Source organism: Lucilia cuprina, chromosome 3 (assembly GCF_022045245.1).
Source record: "Lucilia cuprina isolate Lc7/37 chromosome 3, ASM2204524v1, whole genome shotgun sequence".
Lineage (NCBI taxonomy): Eukaryota > Metazoa > Arthropoda > Insecta > Diptera > Calliphoridae > Lucilia > Lucilia cuprina.
Window position 1 is genome coordinate 64,018,150 of NC_060951.1, and position 11,316 is coordinate 64,029,465.

General features: G+C 32.2%; 1 protein-coding gene across 2 annotated transcripts; it reads left to right on the forward strand.

Annotated features, from left to right (window-relative positions):
* The first annotated feature begins 250 nt into the window (after positions 1-250).
* On the forward strand, positions 251-6,358 carry LOC111674826 (segmentation protein Runt). Of its 2 annotated transcripts, none has more exons than XM_046947229.1 (2): positions 251-4,535; positions 4,696-6,358. In XM_046947229.1, the coding sequence occupies exons 1-2, from the start codon at positions 3,992-3,994 to the stop codon at positions 5,643-5,645; spliced, it is 1,494 nt and encodes a 497-aa protein (XP_046803185.1). In that variant the 5' UTR covers positions 251-3,991; the 3' UTR covers positions 5,646-6,358. The 2 variants fall into 2 exon arrangements, with proteins under 2 accessions (XP_046803185.1, XP_023291256.1); XM_023435488.2 differs by having other exon boundaries at positions 252-4,544.
* The last annotated feature ends 4,958 nt before the right edge of the window (positions 6,359-11,316 follow it).

Below are 11,316 nucleotides of genomic sequence, written 5' to 3' on the forward strand. Positions count from 1 at the left end.
AGTTCTAAACTTCAAGATTATAAACAACTTCGCAAACATTTTATAAATCCGAAGATCATACAAGATTATAATTATCATAAATTTGAAAACAATATTCAATTTTTTCCAAATCTGATATTTCCAAATACAACTCAAACAAATCAAGTACATTTTCTAATTTTCATAATAATATATTTTTAAATATTTCTTTAAAAAACTAGTTTTCTTTTATAAATTTCTAAAGACATCAAACACATTTTTCTTAAACAAAATAAAACTGCAACGACATTATCCCAAACTAAAATTCATTTAACAAACTATTACACGCTCGTTTTAGCATTTAACTAGCTGATAATTACAAATATCTACATGAACTCAGTTTTCATACATTTTCACTTTGGCCAATCACTCGAAACCAGTGACAAGGACGACGACAACGATGACCATCCGCGAGTTCGCATGGTCGTACGAACATCCTTTAGCTAGCATGATCCTCACACTACAAATGCTCAGCGGTAACTGAGCGATGCAAAGCAACATGAGCAATACGATCACAAAACATATACACAGTTTCTGTTGAGCATGATCAGCAGGCGATGAATGAAAATGAAGATGAAGCGTGAAAATTGCTCCCGAATAACTTAAGATACAACAACAAAAAGCAAAGATTTCTGCAGTTTCCGGAAACAATGCAGTGCAACAACAACAGATAGAAGACGTAAAAGAAGTTGTAGACAAAATTTTGAAAAAAAAATTGTAAAGAATGAAGCAGAATTTTCGAAAACACAATAGCATATTTTCTAAGAAAATTTAGCTTCTTAAATGCACATGATATTATACTGCTAAAAATGAAAAGGACACACTCTACTTTTACATGTACATATACAAGGAGTGTTAGACTAGAATAGTGATATATTTAATAGAGACATTTAACTTAGTCTGCTGAGTGTCAAAAATTGTCTAAATGATTTCATATTTTTGCTGAAAATCTCTGAAACAAAACACAGTTTGATATGAGATTTGTCCTTTAAATACGAAAATATTTTCATATGATGTCCTACTGTGCGTTTAGAACGTCACGCGACATTGCTCGCGACTATTGAAAAAAAAGGGAGATGCTTCTTTCGTCTTTGGATGTCATGTAATGCGAGGGCACGTCCTACTTGAAAATATTGTTAGTAAGTTTCTTTTTGTTAAAGAAATGTACAGCTGCTGTTGGTTGCTTATAATAACGGCGTACGCGGAGTTAGCGGCGCAATGTGGATGATATTAGGCAAAACTTTAGTTTTTATTCCTACTTTAAAAAATGGAATCTATCGTTAAAGATTTAATAATGTTTATTCCGTAATTACTTTTTGTATTTCACTTAGAAATTACAATTCTGAAGAGTGATCTGGCATTGGAGGTTGATGAATTTTAATCTCTTTGATCTTAGATTAAAGCTACTTACAGCTTAGAATTTTGCATGTAGAAGATTTAGAGAGATTTATTAGTAAATTGAATAATTTCCAAAAGTATTCAAAATTTCATTTATATTGATTTCAATTTTAATGGAAATCTTTTTCGTTTATTTTTTGTTTTACTCCTATAGATCACTACTGATCTAATGATACAAATTTAAGTCACTAAGAAGAAAAATAAGTTTAAGAAGAAATAAAAGGTAATAACAATATTATATCGAATGAAAGAATTTGTTATCGTTGATCATTCGCGATCAGTATTGTTGCAACACTTAGTTTGTGGAAAATTTTTAAATCGATTTATAAGAACAATTTAAATTGATCGATCAAACGATATTTTTCGAAATAAAGTCTACATTCTGGTAGACAGATAACAATTTAGATCAGTTCTGAATCAAATATTTAAGGTCTAACATATCCAAAGTTCTATACTCAACTAAATCCTTTAGTTTTAATACAGGGTTACTCCAATACGAAGCTTTTCACATAAGTTCGAACACTTTGTCATTTGTAAACTGATCACTGCATTAATTTAATTATTATTACTATTCTATCACAATAATATTCATTAAAAAATATTGAATTGATTTCATTTAAGAATAAATTACTGTTTGACAGGATCATTCGCTTTCGATTGATCTTTTATTATATAATTGATCTAGCAATGATCTCAAATGAAACAAAACGCCTTAAAATTCACGTTAATGTATTGATTGTGTTAACCCTTGATTCATCTGCGGGATCAGTTTGCAATTGAATGGAATTAATCTTGTATTATTTTAAAGTCGATGAATTAGACTTTCAGATGATACAAAAAACTTTATAAACGAAAGCGTCTTCGCGCTGACAAACATGGTCAATATCTAACAACTACCACTGAAACTTGGCAATATCACAAGATCAGTACATATGGTAGTAAATAACGTCACAGATTATGTCGCAGATTTAATAGCAATGTTTACAGATTAGCATAGAATCACCTAGATTTTAGTATTGATCTTAATAACATGATAAAATTAAGATCAATATGAAATCTCTTAAATTTTAATAAGTAACGGAAGTGGTTAAGAACAAAAGTAAAATCACATTTTATCCCCAAAACTTTCTATACCTTTTGCAACATTAGTTAATATAATGAAAAATAATTATTAAAATTACAAACAAACAGCAAGTGTAGAACATGATTTGTGACATGCGATCAGAAGTACTCCAGAATATTTTACAAAGTTTCACGCTTAGTTTTGGTTGTTAAAAAAAGCTAGATAAATCGACAGTAAGGTGCCACTGTTTTTCCCAAAATTTTAGCTTAAATGACATTAAATTTGTTGTCAACTTTAGGCCTACTGCTGTGGCAAGTATATGCTCTATAGATTTGGAAAAAGCAGGAGCATTATTATTATTATGTTTATGACCTGCTCTTTCAAAATATTTCTTGAAATTTTTTCTTTTTTTCGCGTTGAAAACCATCATCCAACGAAATTAAATTTTCTTCTGGCATATGAACCCAACCCCATGTTGAGCTGTTTGTGTATTTTTGAGCGGCACAATTTTTATTCTACGCTCTTGCTCTCTTGGTGTTTTGGGAGAATTTTTATTTCAACAAAAAAATAATTTCCAACAATTCATTTTTTTCCTCTTGTTGTTTTTGTTTCTTTTGGTAAACATTTAATTTTTTCTATATTTCTTTATTTTTTACATTTTTTTCCTCCAATACAATATGATGTTGCTGTTGATTGTGGCAAGTTTGAGTTGAAAAAAATATATATTTTCCCTTCTTGTGAGTGTGTGCGTATTCAAGTACGTATGAGTGTTGTTGTTGCAGTAGTTGTTGGTGTCGTATAAATACCACAATGGAAAAATGGGAAATTTTTTGTGTGGTTGTTGTTGTGGCAATGGTGGTTGCTTGATACCTGCTTGCTTTTTTGTCTGGCCTGTATAGTTTGAGCGAGTAATGTGTGTCTGTCTGTCTGCCTGCTGCATGCACCCTTAATTTGTGTGTGCGTGTGTGTGTAAGAGTTTGTGTAAGGGGTCGTACAATAAAAATTTATACTCTTAACCAACCAACAACCGTACGACCCATAAAGCGATTCACATTTTTACTTCAAATACTGCTGATGATCGTTGCAGAGAGTCAGTTCACTCAGCGACTTGAACGTGTTAAGAACACATACAGAACAAGAAACAAAATTAAAAACGTTTCCTTAAAAAAATACAAACAACAATTTTTTGAAAAAGAAAAACGTAACGAAAAAAAAATTTTAACGACGCACAAGAAACGAAAGAAAAGATAAAAATTAAACGTAACATACGGATAATTTAAGAAAAATAAACAGTGTAAAAAAGAATTTGAAAAAAGAAAAATCTCAAAAGAGAGTTAAAAGAAAAAGTGTTTGAAAATTTAACAACAGTCTTACGAAAACAGTTAAAGTGTAAAGATCGTATTAAACGAAATCAAAAAAAAACTTAAACCATAACACAAGGATTATCTAAACAACAACAACACTTGGATTATCAATTAATTTCAATTTTTACAAAACACAACGAATTTAAATATGCATTTGCCTGCTGGTCCCACCATGGTTGCTACTCCCGCCCAAGCCATGCCTACCAACAACAATAACACAAACTCCGCCAGCTCGACTGGTTCCTCTACTCCAGATACCACTTCCAATGCCGCCAAAATGCCCAGCTCCATGACCGACATGTTTGCCAGTCTCCACGAAATGTTGCAAGAATATCACGGTGAATTGGCCCAAACTGGTTCTCCTTCCATCTTATGCAGTGCTCTACCCAATCACTGGCGTTCCAACAAATCACTGCCCGGTGCCTTCAAAGTTATTGCTTTGGATGATGTACCCGATGGCACCTTAGTCACCATCAAGTGTGGCAATGATGAGAACTACTGCGGAGAATTGCGCAACAGCACCGCCATCATGAAGAATCAAGTGGCCAAATTCAATGATTTACGTTTTGTTGGCCGTTCGGGTCGTGGCAAATCCTTCACCTTGACCATTACTATTGCTACATATCCAGTGCAGATTGCCTCATACACCAAAGCTATTAAAGTGACCGTTGATGGTCCACGGGAGCCAAGAAGTAAGCAAAGTAAGTTTTTAGTTTGTTTTAATTTTTTTGTTCTTTAAAAAAAAACACTTTTTTGTTTCCTTCATTTATCAAAAACAAAAGTTTTTAGTTTTTTTATTTATGTTTTGTGAACGGTTATACTTATGATTTGTTTTTCTTGTTTTCTTTTTAGGCTACGGTTATCCACATCCAGGAGCATTCAATCCATTCATGTTAAATCCTGCTTGGTTAGATGCTGCCTACATGACCTACGGCTATGCTGATTACTTCCGCCACCAAGCTGCTGCCGCAGCTGTCCATCATCCCGCTTTGGCTAAAACTTCACCTTTGCCAACTGGCCAAACTGTAGTGCCACCACCATCTGCTGCTGGTTCTCCCAATGACTATCATCATCCCAGCCAAATTACACCACCACCAGCCGGTGCTCCAGCTGTAAATCCTGCTAGCATGATTCCTTCGCCTCCAGGTTCCAATTACAGCATGCCTCAGTTCCCATTCAATCCTGTGGCTGCTGCCGCCGCTGCTGCTGCTGCTCAAGCTCATCCTGATTTATTGCATCCTCATCAAAAGGCTGCTCATCCTCATGCCTTCCATCCCTACAACTTGGCTGGCTTAAGAGCTCGCCCTAATCACATGCACAACACCTCTTTGGGCTCACACTCCTCTACCGAACACATCAGTCCAGCTCACATTAGTCCAGCTTCGTCAAGACCTTCTTCCTCCTCGCCTACTCATGCTGCTCTCAACAATAAGTTCAACACCTCGGTAGAAACCAGTTCTCTTCACGAACAATCTGCCTCGGATGCTGATTCAGATGATGAACAAATCGATGTGGTTAAATCTGCCTTTGTACCCATCTTGCGTCCACAAATCCCCAGCCTAAATGGCTCCATTGAAGACTTGGATAAATCCATCGATTCCACCCGTTCCTCACCTACCCAACACATCACTTTGCCTCCCCGTGCCAGATGTGAATTGAAAGCTCCTTCCTCCATGAAACCCTATTTCCATGAAACCTCCTCACAACATTCTCGCCAATCATCACCCGAAACCACTTTACCAGCTGCTACCAAACTCAAGAGTGCCGCCAACACCCAAAAAACCGTGTGGCGCCCATACTGAGAAGTTAATTTGGCGCAAGATGTCGTCATTGCTTATCTTCTCTTACGGCTTGCCAAGGAATTGGCATGGAAACGTATTCTAATGGCCAACGAAAGCAACAGCGCTAACGGACTTTAAACAAAACAGTTCAACAACTGATGGATTCAGTTTTCCCGAAAGCGCTGGCACAGCAATCGAGGTATAATTGTGTATGTAGCAAACTAAGAAAAAATATATATGTGCTTGTGTGTCTGTATTTAAAAAAGCCGACGGCAAAACAACAGCAACACATATAATTTTTCATTTGCACTGGAAACAAATACTAACGCCTACAACAACAAGAGGTTTTCAACTCTTGAAAAAATGTGATACAACAAATGGAGTAGCAGCTCTCCCTACAAATAAATCCCCCCAAAAAATGCTTGTGATATAGTGATAAGTTTAAAACAAATTTCCCGCCCGGCACTCCCCGCAACAGACCCCAGGATTATTGCAATGGTCTTTTTTCTACTAATCGAAAAAAAATTCTCCTCCCCCCAACTGAAGGATTCCGGCGAATTTTTATGCTCGACTCATAAAATCGTACGCAGAGTTCGTTTTCATTGTCGATGCAATAGTCCTACGATTTCGTCGTTGTTTATTATTAACGAAAAAAAACTAAAATTTTATTTTAATTGTAAGATGCAATTAACGATTTTATTCATTTAAAAATTGTTTAATGTGTTTGCTCAAAACAAGGGAAGTTTCTTTTAAAAATTAACTTTTTTCAAAATAATTTTGTAAATACTCTAAACTTTTTTAAAACGATTTTAAATTTATTATAATTTTTTTATTATTATTACTAGTATTAGCAGTTAAGTTTAAATATGAAAAAAATAGTTGACAATTAAATGATTGAAAAAATCTATTAAATAAAATATATTTTTACAAAAAAGAAATTTTACCAATGACTTTTTATTTAAAAATTTAAAAAGGATATTAAAAACATTTTTGAAATCTTAATAAATCAATTTTTTCAGATTTCATTAAGATCAAATAAAGTTATAAATGAGTTTTAGTATTAAGGACTGATTCTAAATAAAAAATGAAAGGATTTTTTAACATTAAAGATTATTTGAAATTTTTACAAATCACAAACTGTTTCTTTGTGTAAGAAATTTAAATTTCATTTAAATCATTTTTATTAAACAACCCTTGATAAATATAACGAGTGTTAAGAGCATGTACATATTTACGTACGTACATCATGGGCCCTTTAATGGATTTTTGCAGCGCATACACTCGAATAAGTTACAACAAGAATTTACAATAAAAACACTGATTGTAATCTTTGTGCCGCTTGTGTTATTGTCGCTGTTGTTTTGTCGCTGCTGTTACAAAGGGATGACATTTAAAGCCATTCAAAATGACAGCAACCGAATGTGATGCACACGTTTGTTTATATTTATTACCGTCTTTTTTTTTCATATCAAAGCAAAAAAAGAGTATAATATTCAAAATGGCGTCATTATTATTTGAAAATTTATTGTATCAAATTTCATGATCTAAGGGTTTTTTTTTGTGGAAAGCTTGGGAATAACATAAATTATAGAATTGATATTTTACCAAAAGATGCACCATGTTTGACATGGAAATTTACGTTGTTTAAAGATTTTGTAATTAAAATGGCGTGATTCTATTTATTTAATTTAATTTAGATTTAAAAATGCTAAATGTGAGAAATTTATTAGAATTTTTGTCAGCTCAGACAAGTTTTTGGTCTGGTCTTATCTAGAATCGTAAAAATGGGCCGGATTATAAATATAAGACAAAAAGTTATTATTCAAACATTTACCGCTGCGAATGTTCTTGAAACGGATTTTGGTCGTCCAGATTTGGGTGGTTTTTAGAAAACTATTAACTAAAGTGAGCCCCAAAGAAAATAAACAAGATCTGTAGAATCGTAACCTTGTAGTCCAATTGTCATATCCTTCTTTGCAAAATCCAATTATCATAAATTTATGTTCAATAAATTAAATATTACTTTTGCCGTATGTACACCGATGAAATATCGTCAAATGAACTTATTAATCGTAATGTTAGTTCCGTCGGTATTCCCGAATAAATACGGCCCAGTGATAATATGTTATACATTGGTCTAACTATATGTAGTTCAGTTTTAGATAAATTGTACTTCAGTTCTAGTTCAGTTCTAGTTCAGTTCTAGTTCAGTTCTAGTTCAGTTCTAGTTCAGTTCTAGTTCAGTTCTAGTTCATTTCTAGTTCATTTCTAGTTCATTTCTAGTTCAGTTCTAGTTCAGTTCTAGTTCAGTTCTAGTTCAGTTCTAGTTCAGTTCTAGTTCAGTTCTAGTTCAGTTCTAGTTCAGTTCTAGTTCAGTTCTAGTTCAGTTCTAGTTCAGTTCTAGTTCAGTTCTAGTTCAGTTCTCAATGTATGTAAATAATTAATATTATATTTTATCTATTAGGCAATTCATTAAGTTAAGATTTAGTCAGTTTTCTCTAAAAAATCTTTTATTAAGATATTTTCAAGACAAGACGATACTTAATTAATAAATAATTAAAAATGTGTTTTTAGATTTTAGTATTTTGTTTTTACTTACAAACAAATTATATTTTTTAAACAATTTCAAAACTCTTGAAAGAAAAACCTTCAAAATGTCCACAGTTAATGATTGTATAAAACCCAAATCAATGCAAAACCAAAACCCTTAACAAATAAATAACAAATATAAAATTAATTCATCAAAGTAATACAATGCAAAAGAACACATGACGTATTAAAGAAATCCTACAATTTCAATAAAATAAAAGCATGAAGGTTACATATTTTTCTTAGTTGGGGTGAACCACAAGATATTAAAAATATTTAATGGTCATATTAAATTTTCACAACTTAACAACATTTAAACTAAGAGGGAGTGAAACTAAAAACTAAACATCTTAAAATTTAGCAGTTTAACAGCTGATAGTACAAACATATTTGAAAAGTAACGAGGAACAGTCAAGGTCAAACACTTTTTTCGGCAATGACAGCTAGTGTAACTAGTTGTTTGTTAATGTGTCATGTTGTGTGGTTTATTACGTTTCGGTTTAATGCAACAACTTAATTTTAAAGTCATGTTTTAAAAATAGGACTTTCACTAAGTAACTAACTCTCTCCTTGTTCTATGTCCTTTGACTAGATTCATTGTGTGTAAGTATGAATGTCGATTATTACCATCGTTAATTGAGGTCGTTATACTAATTAATAGTTGTCATTGTTTAACTAATTACATACTGCTGTGATATGTTTTTTTTTTTGTTTCATTCTTTCTCCTTTTTTTGGTTCATTATAGGTTTTAACCATCACTGTCATCCATCCATCCATCCATCCACACATATTGTCACAATTTCCTATTTTATTTGTATATATTTTTATGGGTTTGAGTCCATGGTTCATTACAGTATCTATTTTTATTTATCTACATATTGGTATTTGTAAGTAGTATAGCAGGAAGAATGTATATGTGATTATGCGTTGGTGTTGACCCTGGTTTTTATGATTATATCACTGTAGGTGATTTTGGCTTTGATTGCAAATTTGTTTTGTCACACAACACAATATTTTCCTTTCCACATCCATAATCGATGATTATCTCTATTAATTGTTTTTTATTATATTCTGTTGCAAAGATTTTTTTAGTCACGCTCATTATAATGTGGTCTATTGGTGGTCTCCAGATTAATGTGACCTTTAATGGTCAGTTTAGTTAAACTGGAGAGGATACATACATATTAATTAAAGTGTAACATGTTGTTTGGAATTGATTTTCAGCTGCATTTGGAATGAAATCTAGATATTTCCAAAAGAGATAGGAAAATGTTTTTAAAGAGAAATCACCGCAGAAAGAGAGATTGCTCTCGAAGAAGCAATCTCTTTTCTGAATCATTAGCTCTCATTATAATTTCTCATTATTAAATGTGAATGGAAGTGATGCTTACTACTCCTGCTTACAAGTTGGAAGCTTAATTAATGATCACCATAATTGGCCGTTGAGTAACTCATTATGTTTTTCTAGGTTAAGGCAAAAGCTCTTTAATTTGTTGCCAATACATTACCTTGTAATCAATAGTCGTTATCAATACTACTCATAATAAAGTTTCAATGATCTTGTGATTTATAATCACATTAGGAAAGCACACATCACGTTTGCTTATAAATAAGTAGTTAAATAAGTTATTACAAAATAAGAATTGCTACCGCACGATGAAATTTAATGAAAATTTTATCAAAATAGGCACTTTCACATTTCAGATAATATGTAAGTCATTATTTTAAAGTAATTCAAATGGTATGATGTAGTAGTCATTAAAAAGTAAGTTGTTAAGTTGGTAGAAGTCATTACCAAGTATCTGACAGTTCATGGTAATGATGCATGACTGCATTAGCTTCGTAAAATGTAAGCAATCAATATCAGAACTTACTTATGCTGAAGAGTTCCAGTACTAGACAAGAGAGAAAAACCAAGAAGACAAAATTGCAATTTTTGTCGCGATAACGTCAACCGCATTGTCTACAAAGAAAGCTATACAATTTAATCTCAAAATAATTATCAAACTAAAATTTCAAACTCGTTATACTATTTATTACTTTTGCTAAAAAAATACCCGACAAAAGTAATTTAATTTAAAAACTCAAGGTTTAGGTTATTTTAAAATTAAAAACGAAAATGAAAAATATAACAAAAGCTGCAGAGATTTGAAATATGGTTAATTTTTAACCACTAGACACTGACTGGCCTCACACATAAATTCAATCATGCACTGTTTACTTTAAATCATTGATATCATTTAGTTTTTTGTTTATAAAAAATAAATATACTACTCAATTTATTTGTTTATTTTTTTTGCTTTAAAAATATTTCAACTCGAGTTTATGACCCTTATGATGTTAGCAAAAGTAGCTTTATTGCAGCACATCAATCGAATTGATGAAAATCGTTAAACAAAAGCGACAAAAACAACAGCAACAAATTTTCAAAAAAAAAAAAAGAGGAATCGCATCAAAACTCAGTAAACCAACAACCGTTAAATCGTTTGATGGTAGGCTTAAATCAGGCAATGATTGATTCATTACAAAAATTTCTCTGCTAAAGGATGTTCTGTTTTTGATTTTGTTGTATTTCGCCAATATATTCTGTTGTTGTTTTTTTAGTTTATTTTTCTATGCTAAAGCAGGCATTATAAGGAGTGAGATCGAAAAATTCTTAACACACGTTTTTCATTACATTTTTCAACCAAAGTATTATTTAATTTTTTTTTTGATCAAGTTACCTTTAAAAAACATGTCAGTTATTATGTGTAATGTCAATTATATTAATTTTTTTGTTAATCTGATTAAAATGGGTGACCAGAAAAAAGTGCGTACTGAAATTATTAAATATTTTCAACTAAACCCAACTTGGTCTTACAAAAAGTTGGCCAAGCGTACAAAGGTCTGCCGTCAAACTGTTTTCAATGTTATTAAACAGTACCGGGAGAACTTGTCAGTTGATAGAAAACCTTGTTCAGGTAGAAGGAATGGTCCACATGATGTTTCTAAAGCCAAAAAATAGAACGCATTTTCAAAAGAGCTCCCAACACATCCGGTAGGAAAGCAGCTCGGTTAGTTCAGTGCTCGGACTATTTGGTACGAAAAGTTAAAGCTAATGCAG